The following is a 21,972-nucleotide window of genomic DNA, read 5'->3' as shown; positions in this document are numbered from 1 at the left end:
AGTCGGAGGAAGTGACGTGGATGTTATTTATGTATCAGATCAATTTCAGTTCCAGGGAAATGTTGCGTCGTCCTCCTAACTCCTGCCCCGACAGAGTGGTCACAAAGTAGCAACAAATTTGCAAGTCCTGAGCAGCCCGTTGCAGAAGGCTCTCCACGGAGTGCCTTTAAATCTGTGTCCTGTTGACGGGAGTGTGGTTTCCTTCGGAACGGTGTCTGAATGCAATGTGTATGTACCTATGTTTCCCTGAGATAAATACAGTATAGAGCAGGAAAGATCCATTGATCTCCACATTGGTGCATGGTTTACCGGTTGCCATTTATGCACAACACTTTTGCACATTCAGGCATAAACCTTCCTTTAGATCCGATTTATTTCAAGCTTCCTGCTACGCCGTAATTTATTCGAGTAGAGGCGTTTTGACATACAACAAAACAAGGAAACCAGATAAGGGGGAAACACGTCCCTGCAATTACCTAAAAGCGCCAATCCCTATCCGTATAAAGACGATCCAGATTTAAGGGAGCCTATTAAAATGAAACCCAAATATCGAACACACAACCTTCTCCTCCCTGTGCAGCCCCTCCCTCCTGCCCCCAATACACCCGCTTCTTTATCCCAGAATATCTCCTCCCCGGGGAGGAACAGAAGTTGGATCCATGGAACTCTCCACCCCCTTCCCCTCCCCAGTCTGTTGACACAATGTGTTTGTTGTAGATGTGGCCCCAGATGTAGACTGCCCGAGATTCACACAAACACGCGTGTGTCACCATATGGGAACTGATTGGGTTTAGGGGAAGGGGAAGGTCGCCTGCCAAGGCAAGGTGTTGTGCGGGAACTGAGCGAGGTAGAGAAGCTGTTTCCAGAGGCGCCTGCTGTCAGCCTCTGGCATTCACGGTTCATTTCTCATTTACTTCGGTCTAGTCCCTTCCCCTTTCCTGTCCTGGGCTGTTGCTCTTCCCCACCCATAACAGGAGCACGGGAAGGCCGGCTGGACGCATATCCCGGGCATTCTGGTGGTGGCTGAAGGGGGGGGGGGGAATCAAGCCAGTGGAATATACAGTAAAATAAGCATCCTATAAAAGCTCGGGACGCATGCGCATGGCTGGCGAGCCGCCGTCCCTGGGTGAGGAGCCCACTGCTAACGGATGTGATCAAGGCAAAGATTTCCATCTGGCTCCCGGGACTGATGGTGAAATTGTAAGTACTCTCCAGCCCTACAGTGCTGATCCTGGACGGCCCAGCGGCTCCGCACGTGGGGAAGCGCCCGGGGCTTTGCCTTTGCCTGGCTGGATTTGTAAAGTGTATTTTGGGGCATGAGAATAACAGTCAGCTGTTTCCTGGTCTGGGGGACCGAGAGGCGCTTCTGGATGGCACTCGCTGTCCCTAAACCCGGGGGAGGGAGAGTGTTTCTTTGGATTACTCCCCCCCCCATTGTAGTTTGGGGGGTTTCCACGCGTTTCTTCCATTGTGTGCCTTGGGAAGCCTCCTTCGGTTAAAGAGCAGGATCCCTCGCTGCGGCAGATCGTTGCATTGTCCCTGGCAGGCAGAGGGGGATCCGGGGGTGTTTACACGCAGAGCACAGGTGCGGCGCTGGCTCAGGTGTGATCTCACGCGGCGACGAGGGCCGGGCGAAGGGGGTTGGCGGCCGGCATGGAAGCAAGGGCTGCCCTGGTTCCAGGGGCTAGACCTAGCGGGCAAGGGGAGCTCGCTTCAGCCTCTGCAGGTGGCGGTGGGTGGCTGCACTGGCCGGGGTGTGAGGGCCAGGGGCCGTGTCCGCCCCCCGCCGGGCTGGCCTGGGGCGCGGAGCCAGTAGCGCCGTGCCCAGGGCGGCGGGCTGCAAGTTCGCTGCGGGGAGGCGGGCGGGGGTCACCCGGCCGCTTTCCACAGGCGAGGGGCGCAAGGCGCCTCCTTTGGGCAGCCCTCCCTCGGCGGCGGGGGAGGGAGCCGCTGGGGAGCAGGAGCCCACTGCACCCCGGAGCCCGCTTGCTGAGAGAGCAGCGGCACCTAGGAAGGCTCCCGCCTAGTGCAGGCGCTGCCCGTCCAGGGGCCGCCTCGGCTGCTCCCAGCGCCGGGAGTGCAGGGAAACTCCCCCCTGGCGCAGCCCGGGAGAGGGGATGGTCCCTCCGGTTGCGGGAGGCGGGGGTGCCCCAGGCGGGACCCAGAGCGCGGCGAAGGGGACTCCGAGAGCGCAGCCGCGGTGCCCATAAGAGGCGCCGGAGCGAGCCCCGCCGGGTGCCTTGGGCCGGGGCCCCACCCGCCCGCAGGGAGGGGCTGCGCCCCCGGCGCGCTCTAGGAGGGAGGCGAGCCCCGCGGCGGGAGCGGTGCGCCGCGCGCTCTGTCTGGCGCTTTGCCCGCCCACCGTTCCGGCGCGGAGCTGGAAGCCGCCGAGCCGGGGCAGCCCCGCGCCACCTAACGCAGCCTTTGCCTGCCGACGCGCTCCTCTTGGTGCCGAGCGCCAGGCGGCGCCGTTTGGCTCTGCAAAGCAGCCAGGGAAGGAGGCTCCCGGACGATCCACTAAACCCCGTGTCTGTAGCTGAGGTAAGGGGGGCGGGGGTCACCCCCCACGGTGCTGTTTTTCTTTGAGTTTTCTAGGAATGAGGGAACTGGTTGAATTACACCTAGAGAGTCCTACAGAGCCCAGAGCGTCCTTAGCCTCCTCTCTCCAGCAACAGTCCGATGGAGTTCAGTGAAAGTCACTAGGATCTCTGCCCCGGAAGGACAGCAGGACTGGCCCATTACCTACGTGCCCACCCACTGCCCGAGCCCCAGACTAAAGACGTTCTTACTAGGAATGTCACAAAACAATCTAGTAATAAAGTAAACATTTGTTCCAGGGCGAACAAGTGTTTCCATGTTTCCACCACCACAGACCCTTTAAATGAGGTATACATTTCCTGAGATCGGTCATTTCTATGGCATTAAATAGAGGGGAACGGGTAATGAAAATTAGACAACTGCAGAAGTTAAATATGATTATCTTTGCACATGCCAGTAGAAATTACAGTAATTTAATATAGAGGTAATTTCATCTATAGTCACTCCATTATTTCATTTTTGTTGTTGCAAAAAATGCATGACAAAAGTGTATGCTAGATGGTCATTTGTACAACTCAAAGACATTTAGGCTACTTGCATATCACTCACTTTTCTGTACCCATTGTATCCACAACACGCTACCACTGGCTTCAGGAATCAATAGGGCTAAATGCTGCTAGTGTCAATACACTACATTATTACTATACAGTATGATGGAAGCCAGTACCCAGTACAACGCCCCACCACTATGTTATGATGGGAGTCAATTTAAAATTAAGAATGAGGTTGTGTTTCTAAACTCAGAATGAAATCCCAACTGAAAAGTATGTTCAAGCATCCTGGATAGTTTGATGAAAACCATATAGCTATACTACCCTCAAATATTATAACATACTACAGAAATAAGATATGGACAATCTTATTTATCCTTCATTCTACTTACCCATATCAATATCTATGTGCATATTACCACCTGCATTTAAATCATTTGCATGGAAGCACTGCTTTTTCCTAAGTGTGTGGTTTCACTTCAGAAATGTTATTTCACACACACATACTCTTGAAGCAAATGGTCTAAATTTTCAGAAATAACTAGTGATTTTGAGTGCCTCCGTTTTTGGCTGCCCAACTTGAAACACATTAAATGGAGTCTAATTTTCAGAGCATGGAATGCTCAGCACATCTGAAAATCAAGCCTCTTTAAGATAGCTCAAGATGGACAGCCAAAAATTGAAACAGCTGAAAAATCACTAGATGCTTCTGAAAATTCATGCCAATCTTTCAGGCACTAAGGAAATTTTATCCTCTGGAAGCAGTGCTTCTGAAAATTATGGCTGAAATATGGTAGTACTAGTGGATAAGCAAAGTCACAGTTATCAAAATACTCTATGCAAGGATTGGTGGACCCTAAATTTCTATTTAGGGGCTGGATTTTGAACTCTTTGAAGAGTTACCAGCCATTTATTTGTATGAAGTCTACAAGCTATCACTTGATTTATTTTCTTATATTACACAAACAGCAATTCTGATCTCACATCAGGTTTACACTGGTAACTTAGTGGACTTCAGTGATGTTACTCCTGTGTTTCACCAGTGCAAGCAAGCTTAGACTCAGGCTTTCTGTGTCCAATGTAGCTATATATATGCAGGGATTTTACAGTATGGTCAGATTCCAGTATGGTACGATCTGAAGTGGATTGCAATGATCGGATCCAATAGGGAATGCTGTGTGAATCAGTATTTAATGCACTACAAGATGAGTCACCGTGATGCAAACCAGCTTTCAGACCAGTACAGTGTCAGTCAGTTCCTAACACAGTTCAATGAGTCAGATCCAAGCACCTAGTATAATATATGACTCACAGACTAAAACAGCACCATGTGATTCCAATACCCAGTATGAGCTGTCAAAGCTTCTGTGTGAAATGAGTCAGTTCATAGTACAGTAGAATGGGATTTTTTGGAGGCCATTCATAATTAAGCATGATGTGACTGAGCGCTCAGTAGGATATGGTATGATGGAAGTCAGCAGAGTATATCAGGTTGAATAGTAATCTACTGTGTGCAAGAGTTCCATCGTTTGTATAGTAAAGTGGCTTGTAAAATATCAAGCTGAATGAACATTTTTTAGCCAACTGTATTAAAAAAAAATTGAGGCAAATGTTTTCATTGGATATGAAAGCCAGAAGTAGTAGAATTGGCAAATTTCTATATTCTCTGTATTTGGGGTTATTGGTTCCTTGCTGTTTTACATGTCACGTGGTAGATCCTCAGCTACTGTAAATTGTCAGAGCTCCATTAAAGTCAACTCCAGTTGTCACATGAGATAAGTCAATGGAGCTATGACAATTTATACCAGCTGAGGATCTGCCCTGGGGTGTAAAATAGGGATCTGACTATGACTGACACTGCTCTGGTATTGTGAAGGGGCATTGAAGTGGGAGTAAATTATGAAATTACTCTAAAGCTCCTTTGCACTGCCAGAAAAGTCTAAAGTAGCCTTAATGTTAAATGAGAATCAGGCCATAGGTATTTATCACCTACCTTATCCATGGGTATATCTGTGTATGTTATTTTTTCTATATGCACAATATATTTAAGATTCTATCTCCAAAGGCTATCATAATTTCTATTCATTCTAGCTGAACTGGCACATAGATGCCAAGGTTATGTGTGTTAGAATTACATACTTTCACTGAGGTCTCATGCAATGTGTGGGGCATCCTCTCAAAAAAGAAACACTGAGACATGGAGAAAAACCTGGTCTACATAGGATAACATGTTTCTTAGAAAGAATGGCAGGTTTTATGTAGAGGACAGTTTCAGCGAGAGGATTGTTATGAGGATATCAGGCTGATTGTGCAAGGTGCTGAGTAATGAAAGCATATCACACTCAGACCCTTGCAAGATCAGACCCTAAACTGTAAGTGAAATGAGCTGTGTACAGTTCCCTGTTACTGTGTGGGTGTGTTACATTTCTAAATGTTCTCTTTGAAATGTAAAGCAATGCTTTAATCTGTATAGATGAACAGAGCTCTTCATAGGGGCTGCTACTCTGAAAATATAAGCCACAGATGAAGGCAACCAACCTAGTTTCTCTCCATCTATAAATCATTTTATATAATACTTCTGAGTTTCCCCTGAATACCACATAGGGGGAAACTACTTTCTTTTGTAATCACACTCACTGATCTTCTATTGGTCACTTATCCAATTCTATTCCAACACCCTCTTCGATGCAGCATCCTAGGTGGCTGCTAATATCACCTATACAGAAAGCTGATCTTGTTTTCTTCCATTCCCACCACCTCAAGGCACCTAATTTTCACTGCCGTGCGCCATAATTCGTTGTACAAGAACAGAAGTCCCAAGTTTTTCCCAACTCTAGTTCATCAAAGTGACTCAAGGTGTGTGTGTGTGTGTTTATTAACATAAATGATAACTACTCTCAATTTAAAACATTGCCCTTTTTGATGCAGAAAGCTTATTTGTCACATTAATCAATGGAGAGGAAGTGGAGTCAACGTCAAGCTTTCTAAGGGCCCAGTCCCATTATGATCAATTACAATCTTACACTGACTTCAGTGAGAATATGTTCCAGCCTTAAACACTCCCACATTGCAAGTATATAAAACAAGGCTTTTGAAAGCAAGATTTACCTTGAACCTACACCCACTCATAACTTTCTTGTGACAATGGTAAAGAATCACAGAATCACTTTCTTCTAACTTATTGATGGGTACCATAGAAAAGACTATGAATAAAAATAGTGAATGACAATAAAGAGATTTACATAATATTCATAGTGGGCCTGATCCAAAGCCCATTGAAGTCAATGGGAGGTTTTTCATTGTCTTGATAGGCTTTGGATCAGGCCCAGTATAATGATTGAAAAGTGATTGTACTGTGATTATGGAAATCTATGCACTCTGATTGGCTGTCAGCCATTATTAGACACACAGAATGCAGAGAAGTCACATACTGTATAATTATTATAAAACAATCATACAATAATGCAAATCAGATCCCCAGAACCAATCAGAGTTCAAGGAACTGCATAATTAGGGAAGGAGCGGGGGAGGAATATTGTACTTATGCTTCAGTAACTGTACATCTTTGCATTATGGCTAGCTGAGAAAATTCCATTTTGTTGCAATATGAAACAAGGAAAGGATTATGTAATATAAAAGCCTCAATCATTTTTTTTCAGTGCAATTTTGATTTTAAAAATCTGACCTCTGACTATTTATACTGCATGTATTCCTCCTTTGGGTGGTGTAGGGAGCTCACATTCCTGCTACAGAGATTAGTAAATACTATACATGTAATAACTCTCTCAACCAAACATCATTTAAGCAGCTTTTAACCAAAGATACAACTTTCATCCCTGATCTTTGTACTCATTTATGTCCAAAAGGTTAAACATAGAAATGCCACATAATCTGAGTGTCATACAGGCATGCATTGGGGTGGAGAGAGGTTCATATCCAATATCTCAGCATTAGTGCTAGGGCATACATTTAAGCTTTCCATTATTTTCAGATATGTATTTGGCTCATTCTAATCCTTGACTGATTTTTAGTAGCAATGAGCAGCCAGCAGTTGATTATTGTTAGTTGCATTTATACATGTTACACACACTACCTATCTTGATAGGAAACACGGATATATCGGATGATGTTTCTTTATACAGTAGACGCTTGTTTGCAGAACACCTTATAAGAGCAACCATCACATATAAGCAACATTTCCTTTGGGAACACCTTCCCTACTGTGCATTGTCCACTTGATAACAACAACATAACCATCACTTAAGCGCAACATTTGTGGCATTGTGACATCACATCCAGGGGTGGAGATTGGGGAGGGGGCATGTAGGGGCATTGCCCCACCAAACTACATCTTTCCACTCCGCACCTGATCCCGGCCCTTTAGCGCAGCTCAAGGGCACACTGCCCCATCCACTTGCCCTGCCTGATGGAGCCTGGGTGGAGAGCATGTGTTGGGGGGAGGGTCTAGAAGAGAGGGATTTTTGGGGAGGGGGAAGCTGGTGTCGGGGGAGCAGCAAAGGCGCAGGTGCAAGGTCTCCTCCTCCCTTCCTCAGCATCTGGCTTTCAGGCAGCAGCGGGGGGGGGTTTGCTATTTTGCAATACAGAGTATTGGGGACCCCCCTCCATGCACTGAGCTATCCCATCTGTCTTGGTAGCCGGTGGTGGGGTGTGGGTGTGCTGTTTTGCAGTGGGGGGATGGGGAACCCCCCTCTCCAGGGCACTGACCTGTCTCCTTCCCCCCTCCTGTCTCCGCTGTCCATGTTAGGAGCCACTCTCGCTCCATTGCAGACTGCGCATGGTGTCCTCCCCAGCCAGCCATCCCTCACCAAGGTGGAGCATGAAGCTGCCAGCAGGAACATCCTCAGCCTGTCCCCAGCAGCTGGGCTTGCTCAGCCGTTTTGCTGACTGGGGGGCTCCCCTGCCCCACTCCCCCCAGACTTGGGGTTCCCACACCCCTCAACTCCCCCCCCCAACATGGCTGCCCCACACCTTCCAAAACACCATTAGCTCTTCATATGCCTTTGGTCAGATGACACTTCCCATAACAGCAACAGCCGCTTAGGAGCAACATAACAAAAGGGCACCAATATGTTGCTACTAACGAGCATCTGTTGTATCTGGTTCATTGTTTTTTGGGGACATTTTTTCATAATTGAGTAGGCCTTTTTTAAAAATCGGTGCTTGGGAAAGTGCCAGGTTAACAGGACTGGAAACTAAAATCTTCCACTTTTCTACAAAGCAAGCACACTATCCCCAAGATTTTCAAAAATAGCTAGATTCCAAAATCATTATTTAGGTACCAAAAGCATGTTTTCAAGCCAATTGAAATCAATTGAAGTCTTTCCATGGGCTTTGGTTCAGATCCAAAGTGGCCTGATTTTTCAACAGTACTGAGCATCCAGAAAGGGAAGCATTAGGAATTGGTGCCATACACTTCAGCAAATCCAGCCATTTACTTCCTTGCCTAAATATGGATTTTAGGAGCCTAACATTGGGCTCTTGCTTTTGAAAATCTTGGTCCATGGCATTGGAAGCACAAACTTCTCCATTCTGCCAGTCAATCTACCTCAGCCCCAACCTGAGCTCTGACCTCTCAGGGCAAAGACTGGCTAATTAGAGGTTAGGGTTTGTGATGTGGACACTTCTCTACCAGAATGAACTGGATTACCAAATTCATTTCCCATTGGCTATTGAACAGCAGTCAAATAGTAAACATTTTTGGTCATGACTAACCTATATTGGATTTGAACTAGAAAGCTAGAAGGTAAATGGATAATGAGCCCATTATCAATTGCCTGAGTGATCCAATCCCTCCAAGCAAACATAACATGCTGGATTAAATGATAACTATTTTGATTGTTTATATTGGTAAAATTGAATATAGATATTTGTTTTGTTATTGAGCTTAGAAATCAAGATGTTTAGAGTATTTGCCTTGACATTTCAAAGCTGATTGTTTGGATGAAGAACAGCTGGCTGAAGATGAACCCAAGAAAGACAAAGGTGATGCTGGTGGGCAGAGGAAAGCATTTTGAAGAGTTTGCAGCCATGATGCAGTCTCCTTTGCAGAAAGGTATATCTTCACAATTGGTCAATTTGGTCCATTGTTTAGGAATACTATTGGATTTCTTGCTGATGCTAAGCTTTCACGTGGCATCATCAGTGAGTAGGGCTTTCTATTCTCTTCAGCGGTCCAGGAGCCTTTGTCCCATCCTGGCGGATGATGATCTGGTCCCACACCTTTGTCACTTCTCAGCTGGACTACAGCAATGTGATATATCTGGGCAGGAAGCCTTAAGCATTTAGGAAACTCCAACTAGTACAAAATACCACAGCACATCTTCTTAACAGCACATGCTACCACAAGCACTCCAGGCCTGTCCTCCATTCTCTACACCGGTTTCCCAGAAAGTGTCAAATCAAGTTCAAGGTCTTGGTCCTTATCCTCAAGACATTCCATGAACTGGGCCCAGGATACCTCAAAGACTGCCGAAAACTCCAGGATGAAGACTGTGGTTGACATCTTACACTGTGCCAGAGGAGTAAGGATAACTCTCTGCAGTAAGGATAAAGCTCATCTGTGTAGGAGACAAGGCTTTCTTGGGAGGTGGGGGGACAGTTCGAGACTGTGGAATGAACTCCCCAAGGAACTAAGGACCACCCCAAACCTCATCACCTTCCGCTCCAATGCAAGGCACATTTCTTTGACCTTGCCTTCTCTACCATAAATACATAGCAACATGTATATTTAGGGGAAAAAACACCACTTCCAAAACAAGACACTCCACTGCACACACTTCTTCCCCTGGGGAGCGGATGAGAGAGCAAACAACATGTGACAGTTGTTAGTCACATCTCTTAATGCACTGCTGGAAGGCACTCAGACATTATGGTGATGAGCATGGCATGAGAACCTATATGAAATAGACTAGTTTTCCCTTTTTCTTTTCAGATTTATTTTGTTGGGTTGTATCTATTTGAAGAGAAAACCTACTTTGTCAAACAGTAACCAATGCCCTCAGAGAGCTGCTGAGTTTCCTGTTGCCCTTAAATTGCAGAGTGAGAAGATCTATTCTTTTCAGGTTACTTTACTTTCTTTCAAAGAAAGTCTTACAGGTCTTATTACCTTGAAACTCATTTTGAGGACTATTCCATACTGATTGTGTAGTAATCATCCTTCCATCCTCAAAAGAAAAGTGTTAATATAGTGTTTGGTTGTTTTCCATATTTTTTAGAAGTGGGCCCAGATTCACAGGCACTCTCTAGCTGTTCTGCATTGCTTTGTTGATACAAAGCAACTGTAAAGCCAGTTTAACTGGCCAGTTAATATGGGTTTACAGCTGTTTGGTGTTGCAGGAGTATCACAAAGCAGTAATGGTGTACCAGTAAATCTGGCCCATTGTGTTCAATGTCACTGTGAAGAGAGTGCTGCTGTTGTGTTGCATTTCATTCTGTAATTTACTAGCACAGAACATCATTCTGTTATTTGCAGTATTCCCCAAAGGGATTATATGCAAGGAAAGATTTGGTGGATTCCGGGAATAGTTCTGTAGGGCTTGTTTACATTTTACCCTGTAGGTCTTACACAATACTCCCATTGACTTTGTGACATCATCCCTGTCATCTGTCCATCCTCACCAAATCTGTTCACTTTAAAACATGAACAAACTCTGGAGTGAGGAATACTGCCCCACAGATCCAAGTGCAGGGTATGGATGGCCCCCTCTCCTATGGAAGGAAGTCGCATCCATCTTTGCTACACCATTCCCTCCTTCTTTCAGAATTTTCTGACAGCTCTCCACTGGTTTGGAGATCTGTGGGGGAGAATAGGGCAGGGACTAGGCAGAATGGGAACAGGGGAGTGAGGCAATATCGCCACGTTACTCTGTGGAGATTACCTGAGGAAAATTATAGAAATTGGGATTCTATTACTTTCCCCACAGAACCTCCTTTGAGATGACTGTGTCCAGATAACAAGGAAAATGTTCAGACAAAATAAGGGAATTTTATAAAACGGCTAAATGAATTTCAAAGAAAGAGTCCAAGTCTGTGGATCACAAGACGCAATAAGACAAGAAAGAATCCATAATTCCTCAGTTTAACAGCTTTTTGTATTAAGTCTGGCCTATGAAAGAGATTCACTTTTATTTGCAGCGTTAACACAGGCATTGGGTCAGATCCTTAGGAGGTGTAAATCCCCATAGCGTCACTGACTTTCAGTGAAGCTACATTGCTTGCCACCAGCTGAAGATTTGGCCCACAAGCAAGTGTAATCATTGTTAATATTTCATGTATGAAACATAGGGTGGGTTTTTCTCTAATCACGCAGGATACAAATATTCATGAAGAAAAACACCTTTTTTCTTGTTGATGGACACGTTGTACTTCATCGGTCAGAAAAACAAAAAAAAAAGACAACATTGCTATTAACCAGGACTAGATCCATGTAAAAGCAGTATTAATATATAATAAGTAGCATCAGGTGTAAGCCTTGTAGATGAACATCTCACCTTTTAGCTCTAACAAGTGTCTGATTCTCAAATGAATGATTATTCTTGGTGTGTTTATGTCACAGAAAGCTGTATTTACTGATTGCTATTTTCAGAGCGTGCACCTGGGAAGAAGTAGCCAGAATATTTTAGCTGAGGGAGTCACATTTGCACTAATATTTAAGGAAGCATGAATGTGGTTTATTCATCTGCTTACTTCATTGTATGACTTTTGTGTGAGCAAGAATCCAGCAAGTGTTGATTACTGATTCTTTCCAATTTCAATAGAAAACTGACTAAGAAATGCAGTCTTCTGTCAGGTTATGTGTGATCCATCCTTTGACAGCACCAGGTGCATAAGGATGTATGTGAATGTTATTTTCTCAGGAACGTGCCCTATGTATCCAAGCTGCAGCATTTAAGAAGCCCTCCACCACCCTTACATTCTCTCTCTCTCATGTCCCAAAGCTCAAGGCCATTCCTGCTTAAAATGAGGAAGTCTTCAAAGTTTCCAAATGGACTGTTCAGCAGTGCAACTCCATTACTGACCCCCCTGCACTCAGAGGGCTGAGCACTTGCCTGCAGCACCTCAATTCCAGCTGGTTCAATGAATCAGAGATCATAACTCAAACCTGGATCTGCCACATAACGCAGAGTATAGCAACCAGGCTGGCTGGGCTGTGGGGGCCAAATTTAAGCCATTATTTGTGCAGATGTATGAAGAGAGGCAGCCAGGAGGGGAGCAAGATTTGTGCCTGGCTCCCTCTCTCCCCCTTTTGCCACCTGTGGAATCTACACATTCTCGGTAGCCAGAGTGCTGGAGAGGTCATGCTGAGCTGAGCTGGGCTGGAGGGGAGCAGTATTAGTGCATGTTAATGATCCTTGCCTTGTTAGGATTCGTCATCTCTGCAGTAGCAGTAATAGCCACAGGAGACTTACGCAAAGGTTGTGTGCCCACTTTTGAATACAGGCCCTGTCAACACTAATGAACACTAGCTGCACAGGTATCACTTAGGGGGTTGAACTTTGTCCATGACCTTTCATTTAGTTGTAGTTCAGGATCTTAATAATACAATTGATTTCCATGCTTGTTGCTCAATGGAAGGCACTTTGATCATTCTGTTCCATGGAGGGCACTTATACCATTTGTTTTACTGGTACTGTTCATACATTATCTAACAGCAAAAACCTGGCATGAGGTTGTGAGGTATTTTTATTAGGATTTGTTTGGGATAGTCAGGGCTGGATTAAGGCAGGGGCTTTAGGGGCTGCATCCCAGGACCCCGGCTCAAGGGGGGCCCTGCAAAAATAAATCACAGGCAGCGATCTCCATCTCTGGGCCACTAAAAGTCCCGTGGCGCAGCAGGGCGCTCAGACAGACTGCCTGCATGCCATGGCCCCACGCTGCTCCCGGAAGTGGCCGGCTGCTAGCATGTCTCTGCGGCCCCTGGCTGGGGGGGAGGCAGCTCCGTGCGCTGTCTCCGCCCCCAGGACCATCCCCACAGCTCCCATGGGCCGGTTCCCAGCCAATGGGAGCTACGGGGGTATCGCTTGTGGGCATGGGCAGCACATGGAGACACGCTGTCCCCCTCCCCCCAGGGGGCATGCAGAGACATGCCAGCAGCAGGCCGCAGACGCTTCTGGGAGCAGCTTGGGGCCATGGCATGTAGGCAGCCTGCCTGAGCGCCCTGCTGTGCTGCGGGTTGAGAGCCGCCTGCGGTAAGCGCCTCCCGGCCCGAGCCTGTACCTCATACCCCCTCCTCCACCCCAACCCGCTGCCCCAGATCAGAATCCTCCTCCTGCACCCAAACTCCCTCCCAGACCCTGCACCCACTTCTGTACCCCAACCCCCCCCCCCCTGAACCAAACTCCCTCCCAGGAAAAAGACTTGTCTACAGGGGCCTCACAAAATGTAATAGCTCTGGGCCCACAGGAGAGTTACTCTGGCCCTGGGGATAGTGGGAAGGGAATAAACCAAGGCAAATGAAATTTAATATCATTACTGAGAGCTACATATTTAGACCCATATACAACAAGGCTCTTAAGCATATGTTTAAATTTAAGACCATGAGTGGGATTATTCACATTCTTCAACTTCAGCATGTGCTTGAGCACTTTGCTGGATCAGGCCATAGGGCTAAAAACAGTTTATGCTCAGTTTCACTGAGCATAAAAACAAGAGCTGGTCAAACAAAGTTTTCCAATCCAGTGATAATTGAGTGCTACAGCAATGTCTATGGTAAATCCAAATCTGCTGTGTACAGAAGGGGCTGTTTGCGGAATGTTTGTATGGGAATGTGATGTTTGAAAGTGGTGCTGGATTGACACACTTTGAAGGCTGAAGTTCATTTGAGCTACAGCACAAGCACTGCATTGGTGGCAGGAGCAGCAGCATGTTCTCCATTGTCTTCAGGGAGAAGGGTTCTAATTTCAAGGCCATTCTGGCTTTAGCATCTCTCCTAATTTGCACCCTTGTCAGCAAGCCTATCACCAAACCTGATGTCAGTTTCTGTGATGTGTTCTCCCCCTAACCAGGAAATGAATGGAGGCCAACTCATTTCATATAGATCACTTACTGATCAATGGATTGCACTCAGTATCTAGTTTTGGTCACTCACCTGATCTGAATTTGAACAGGTGATCTTCAGGTGACAGGCTCCAAAGCCTATTGCTAAGAGACCAAATGCTGAGACGCCTTCTATAGCAAGTGATAGTTTGTGTGAGTTTCCAAACCTCCACTGCACACTGCAAAACAGAGCTCTCGCTTGGAGTGCTACAATATGAAGGGAGTAACGAGCAATTTGGAGACAGGGATAGGGACATATCCAGCGTGTCTATGTAGAGTGCTAGTCCATAAGTCTCAGACCCTGTGAAGGAAGGGAGGGAGGGGGCACCCCTACTCCTCCCGATCGCCCACAAGAGCAGTTGTTTCTGAGATGAGCCCAGGTTACTTCACTACTGGAAGTCAGGAGTGAGAATTCAGTCTCTCTACTCTGCACTTCTTATGCACATGGTAATTTTCCTTGGCATATAATCCATTCACTTGGTTTGTATGCTGATCACCAGGGTTTAACTCTTTACACCTCTAGCAAACAAATGTGTGCTTTCCCTCTGAGAGCTATAAAGTTTTCAAAGTCCATCAAGCGTCACAAGCTCTTAACAATCTTGGTCATGGTGCAGAATTTTCATAGACTTTCATTTTAAAACATTTTTAGCTTTGCTGTAAACACTTTTACACAGAGAAAATTGGCATTTCCACAGTGCTGCAGGGGCAAGAAAGACATTGGGCAGACTCTTGAAACTGTTATGGGTGTAGAGGTGATGTTTCCTGCTGCTTTCCCCACTTAGGTGTTACAGTTGTGTATGAAATTCTCAGGGTAGAGTCACACACTGCTATATTGGAAACACTTTCTGAACAATGTAAAACACTATGAATTCTCTATTCCACAGCATTCCCCTTTCATCTCTAGATTATTTTAGATCATTTTGAAGTTGCATATGTTGCTACTTGTATGTATTGTCAATTTTTCATAAACTATTCAAAGACAACAATTTCCACAAAATGCAATTTCTAATTTTTCATTGTTCAGAAGATCTGAGGTTGGAAAATAAGTATTAGTGGCAAAGTTTCCATTGACTTCAATGACAGCAGAATTGGGCCCATCGCCCAAACTATTCCCCCCCCCCCCCCCCCGAATACCCTTGTGGAAAAATAACCTTTACAAAATACCAGCCATTGATTCTGTGTACTGTAGCAACAGGATCACAAATGAATAATTCCTCCTGATTAATATCTACTGCTAGTCTCATCACTGATTAAAAGATCATATACAGTAGCTTATCTGCTGATAAGCTTAAACCGTTTCACACCAACTGCATAATTCAGTCAACATTATCTCACTCATACCCTAATTAGCAGCTGCAGCATTACACACAAATATAACAAAACTGCATGATTTAACAGCAGGAAACACAAACTTTCCATATTGTCTAGACCATCTCAGTTTACTGAAGTTAAAATATGAACTGGTTCAAAGTGGTAGATGTGTAACTTGTAATCGGAACATATAATGAAAATATATCAAAAACCGAAGAATATAGACATTAATTCTAGACAGTGTTCAAAAATCTTCCTCCAGCCAGGCATTCTGTCCAGGCATTCTATCATAGAAACTGTTTTTATAGGCCTGGGTCAAATCACCCATTCTGTTGGTGAAGCCAACAGAGTGGGGTTATGGGGAGGAAAACACTGAAATTCTCTGTGCTGAGGCACTCCCAGATTGTTTAATTGTTCCTCTGTAGGTAGCTGTGGCTGTAGCTGTGGGTCCCCAGAGCCTATGGGTTCTGCATGGATCTTAAGGGATCTAATGCAGACCATCCATGTAGCAGCACTTTGGCATTCCAGAGCCAGTACAAAAGCAGTGTCCCCTCTCATCCCCATTAGGAGCCATACTACCAGGGATTCCCCAGCCTTCCTGAAACTTCCTTTAAAGGATTTTTCCCTACCGCAGATGTGGGGCCCTAGGAAAGGTAATACTGTCCTTGCATTGGCTGGATAAAAGGTGATAATTTATTTTTTAAATTAAAGTTAGACACACTGTCGCTGGGTACTGATATGTCTCCCAACAAACTGCCAGAGAAACATCAAGGCCAAAGGAGTGTGTTCCAAGTAGTTAGGACCCCCATCTCCTGGTTGAAATGATTGTGTATGTGATCAGAACAGCACCATCGTGAATGTAGTACTGTTGGTCCTTAGGCCGCAGCTTTCGCAGGTCATCTTCAGGGAAGCTTCCCTCTTGTTGATCCTGTAGGTACATGGTAACTTTCTCTTGCACACACAAGATGTATTTTCAGTCTAGACGTGACCCCCTGACTCAATTAAAGTCAGTAGGAATTTTGCCATTGAGTTCGCTGTGACCAGGCTTTCACCCTACATAACTGTGACGAAAGCCTAATCAAGTGCCATAGTATATGAACTGCAGCGTAAAAAACCCTCCACCGTACCCTCCCTGTAAATAGGGTGACCAGATGTCACAATTTTATAGGGACAGTCCTGATTTGGGGGGCTTTTTCTTATATAGGCACCTTTTACCCCCCACCCCATCCTGATTTTTCACACTTGCTGTCTGGTCACCCTACCTGTAAAGTCCCTGTGGTAATCACCAGGAGTCATGTCACAACTTTGAATGGTGAAAATCTACCAGCCACATCCTTAGATATGTGAATTAGAAGAATTGATTAACTTGGTCGCTTGAAAAGTTGTTGGAGCAATTGAAGACAACTGTTGCATCAGCAGTAAAGGAAAATATCTCAGAACAGTATTTGAACGGACATTCCTTTGAAAACTTTTTATTTCCTAATTTATGGTTGTGGAAAATATCAACCACAATATTGCATTTATTTTGTTGTTCCTTTCTTAAATTCAGCTGTTCTCAATCACAGTTTTAATTAATCTCAGCTGCTAAACTTGATAGAGGTACATTCACCCAGCAATATAGCATATCACCATACCTTGTTACAAAATTAGAAAAGATTGTTCTGTGTAGGCACACTATGCGATTTTCAAACACTTGAGCCCAGCTCTCCATTCTGTAGGAGTTCTGCTCAGTGCAGAAACTTGGACAATCAGCTGTGGCTTCAACAATGCTCTAGTTTAATTACAAGTTAGATGTAGGATGTAGGAATGATTGAGTGAAATTCCATGGCTTCCATTACACTAAATGAGCATAACTGTCCCTTCTCACCTTAGAATCTGTATTGAGGGCTATCCAGGGAGTGATTCTGTCCCCAGCATAGGCTAGAGCAGCCTCAGGGCTGCTCTAATTTAGACTGCTGCAACAGAAAATAGGTGGAATGCAGTGAACTCTTGCTACACACCCTCTCCCCTGGCCATGCTGAGGATGAGGGAGGGGGAAGCTCTACATCACATCACCAGGGATTATTTTACCCCATTTATGTTTTATCCTGCCAAAAAGCCAGGCTGGAACTGAGAATTGCCCCCTTATTATCTTATTTGTCAAAAGAACTTCAAATATGTCAGAGACTGTTATGCTCAGTGATGACTAAGGCCACAGAAAACATGATGTTGGCATTACATAAGCATTTTTGAACAGTAGGAGCACAAGAGAGCTACCCCACCCCTTGAATAAACTAAAAAAGACCAAAGGGAATTTTAAAACAACATTCCAGCTGCCTCTGCACTTTTGGCATGAATTTCAACCCAAAGCGTAACTCTTTCAAAAAGTGATAACTGCTTGTAAATAAGGTCATTCACTAAGGCTTGGTCTACACTTACCCCCCAAGTCGAAGTAAGGTACGCAAATTCAGCTACGTGAATAACGTAGCTGAATTCGACATACCTTACTTCGAACTTACCGCGGTTCAGACGCGGTCCACACGCGGCAGGCAGGCTCCCCCGTCGACTTCGCGGTACTCCTCTCGTCTAGCTGGAGTACCGCAGTCGACGGGGATCACTTCCTGGTTCGATTTATCGCGTCCACACCAGACGTGATAAATCGAACTCGGAACTTCGATCCGCAGCCGTCGAACTACCCGGTAAGTGTAGACTAGCCCTAAGACTGCCCTCTCAGTAATAGATACCACATCTCTCAGTAATCACATTAGTGATGCTTTAGCACGAGTGAGTCAGATTCTCAGTTGGTGTAAGTCAGAACAGCTCCACCAGAGTCAGCTGAGGAGCTAACAGCATTTGTTTGACCTGAAAGACTTATACATTTTATATGGCTGATTGAGCTTTGAAGAAGGAGTATAGTGGGGCACACATTTTTTCCCCTCCCTAAAGTGAGATACCTGCTCTTTTGAATCAGCAGAGCAGAGGAGTTTGAAGAAGAAATGACGGACCTAATTCTCCTATGCCTTGCACTTTGTGTGGTCATTTACTCCAGTGCAAACTGGGTGTAAAATGCTACTAAATCAGATTAAATATAGGTTTGAGCTTCTGCATTCAGATTCAGAGTCAAAGTTCTTCAAAATGTAAGGTGTCCATATGTAAGATTGTGTCTCTGGCCCATTGCTAACATTGACATTTACACATAGAATAGAAAGTTTGACTTTCTTTTGTAGATTCCTACATACAATACTTGGTGGAACAACTGATATATCTATCTTGGCCCTAACACCATGGTAACTGAGACCCTATATAAAATCAACTTTTCTCTGAAAACAATACAGCAAATGGCCACAGACCTGATCCAGGCATTCTGAGGTTGATGTGGCTTGGAATCATAACTGTTGCTCTATCTCAAAAGGGTCAGATTGTCACTGGGATAGTAGTCAGAATCAGCATGGTCCAGAAAATAAGGTGAAATCCTGGCTCCATTGAAATCAATCATAAAGCTTCCATTGACTAGTGGAGCCAGGATTTCCTCCCTGGAGTCTATTCCTAGCTCTCCCATTTACTTGCCGTGTCTCTTTGGACAAGTCACATCATCTCTCTCTGCCTCAGTTTCCCCTTCAGCCTCCCTCCCCCGACCATAGATTGTAAGCTCTTTGGGGGGCAGGGACGGTCTTTTACTGTGTTTGTATAGCCCTGAACACAATGGGGCCCAATCTCAGTTTAAGCCTCTGAGCACTACTATAACACAGACTAATAATAATATTGTGATAATGGAGAGGTAGGCATTTTGTTTTACAGTGAGGATCTGCTCAGAGGTGTGACTATGAAAAACAGCTTTAATTTAAGAGATCTGCTCCCTGCGTGTATTTAGAATGCTTTAGTGACCAAAGTAAGCGTGAATGAAGTGATGTATAATGCCACCTGCTTTATTATAGTTCAGTTCATTTCTAAAACCAAAGTGGTGTTAAAAATATTAAGAGACCCAATCATCTTGTCATTTGCATGCACACAACTGCTGTTGATTCCCAAAAGAGCTGCAGATGCACTATTCATTGGACTTTCCTTAAAACAAAGTAACTGCTTTGGACTAGTCATCTTTAAACCAATAGATACATTCTTGCAGGAACTTCTACTTTTGGTCTCCACATACTTTTTAAACACTTTTGTGACATCTTAAAAAGGTGTGTTGTCATTTAGAAATATTTACAAAAATCATTGTTTAACTCTGAGCAAGAAAATTACTCCATATTTAAAGGGGAAGCTAATGTTTCAATGTGTACATCTGCTAATGAAGCGTAGAGCTTAAAAGAGATGCCAAATTGTACCTTTATTTTTTTCCTCCTCAACCCTTCAATAAACTATAAACTGGGATATAAATCACATAGGATGAATATTGGCTTTACATTCATAAAGCTCTACAGCTCCCAAATATCCTTTGTTAGAGTGAGCACTTCACAAGCTACATTATAAACAAAACACTATTGGGAGGGGGGGGTGCGAGGAGGAATTTGCTACAGAGATGCTTACATGCTCCTCCCTCACACTGAAGTATACCAGAGAATATCTTGCAAAAGAAATTAATCTGAAAGGATAATAAATCTAAAATAGTAAAAATCTAAAATTATAATTTTATAAATATAATAATAGATCCAAATAAGGATTCTTTGAAATAGGAGATGTTTGGGGTGGGTGAATAGGTACATTGACTTATTCACCTCTTTCTCCTATGCCCTTCCCCCTCCAAACACAAAAAACAAAACAGAAGACTAGCTCTCCTAATCAGATCATATATCAATTCAGTTGTAAAGTGGGTTAGAGGTATTTATGTGCACAGAAGCCACATAAAACATCTACTAAACAAAGCTGGATGAATTATATAAATAGCACTCATTTGATTCCAATTATAAATTAAACTTTTCTAATTGATAATAAGAAAATGTTTACTCCCTACCAGGAGCTGGGAATATGTCAGATATACTATTGTCTCCTGTAATGTTTTGTTTATAATTACTTTTTATTGTAAGCACAAACATGCTTTGTTTTTCAAAAATGGGTACTGAGAAGAAAGCTGAAAATATTCAGTATTTCCTTCTACTGTAATGAACTTGAAATCTAAGCAATAAAGAAATAAGAATGTACAGATGTATTTTCCTTTTCATATTTATTCTTTCATACTTTAAAATGATCAAGCTGGCATTTTGGGAAGTAATGTTCTTGCTTATGTTTTAGATTTTTGGTCATTTAGGGACTGGTTGTCAAAGGGAGCAGATCCATAATGGGGCATCATTTTGTGTGTTTTCTCCCTATCGCTTCTCGGCTCTCTGTGAGCTGAGGGGTGAAAACATTATCTACTAGCTATGCTGGTCTGATGTTATCCTACAAACTAGGTGCCTCTGCTGCTGTGCATGACATACACATTTTCCCTTGGACAAGGGGATGATTCTAGCCAAAAAACAAAACAAAAATAATACTAACCTATATAATACCATCAGTAAAAGGAACATCAGAAAAAGCATTGATCGTGAATTAATGCTGCGTTGAGTTGGAATAACCTGCACTCTTTTATATACATGATTTTGTAGTTTTTGTAGCAATGCCTGCTGCATATGGATTGAGCACCTTTCTTGCCACCATAGTCCTGCATAAATATATCTGAACACGGGGAGAGAGAGATGATTTTAACATGATGCTCTCCAGCTCATCAGATAACATCTCATACCAGTTATTGAATCACAATGATCAACTCCCCAAAATCTGCCATTGTTAATGGTATTTAAACTCCTTTGCAATTTTGATGGACTCAAGGAGGTTTAGCAACCTACAATGAACAATACCAAAAAGTATCACTTTTCACAGGAAGAAGAATAGCTAAGTATCCAAAATTCATCTAAAATCATAACGAAGTAAGGTGCACTTGTCCCTTTAGGATTTGATATTTCATCAATGTAACGAAGTCAACATGTAGGGTATAGGTCAATAGGCAGCAAGTCATTCACAGGGAGCACACACACCAAATTCTGCCAACCGTAAGTTCAAGCTCACAGAAAGGGCTCACAGAAAGTTACATACTTACATGAGAAATTGCAGTGACTCCAGACGGATTAGTCACATGTTTAAAATTGCTCATGTACAGACATGTTTGCAGGCTTAGGGAACCAAACAGTTTTCCTAGAACAATCTAGAGGCATCCCATGCTGTCCCCACTATGAACTATCCCATGTAGTCTATAGTTATGATGGGAATAGACTGCTTAAATCTTAATGTTGCCTGGCCCATGTCTGTATCTCCTCAGCAGGAAAGTAATTTCCTCCCCAAACCATGAAGACTCTGAATCTTGCTTGAAAGAAAATCTATGTTAAAGGAACACAGAGTCAGACTCATGATAGTCAATCAGATCCTAGCCTTTCCCCTTTACGGTGGCCTAAGGAACAGATTTTCTAAATTTTTCAACACCGACAATGGAGCCCAAATTCTTAAAAAAATTCATCTCCCATTTACACACCTCTAAGCCAGTGCACAGACTCACCAGCTGGGGAAA

General features: G+C 44.0%; 1 protein-coding gene across 1 annotated transcript in view; it reads left to right on the top strand.

Moving 5' to 3' along the window:
* The first annotated feature begins 1,095 nt into the window (after nucleotides 1-1,095).
* Nucleotides 1,096-21,972, top strand: part of RGS20 (regulator of G protein signaling 20) — a 37,665-nt gene continuing 16,788 nt past the window's right edge. The window contains exon 1 of the mRNA XM_065399381.1: nucleotides 1,096-1,200. Coding sequence (XP_065255453.1) covers nucleotides 1,096-1,200 — 105 coding nt within the window. The remainder of the gene's footprint in view (nucleotides 1,201-21,972) is intronic.

The sequence above is a fragment of the Emys orbicularis genome, chromosome 2 (assembly GCF_028017835.1).
Source record: "Emys orbicularis isolate rEmyOrb1 chromosome 2, rEmyOrb1.hap1, whole genome shotgun sequence".
Classification (NCBI taxonomy): domain Eukaryota; kingdom Metazoa; phylum Chordata; order Testudines; family Emydidae; genus Emys; species Emys orbicularis.
This window is presented reverse-complemented; position numbering and strand designations above follow the sequence as displayed.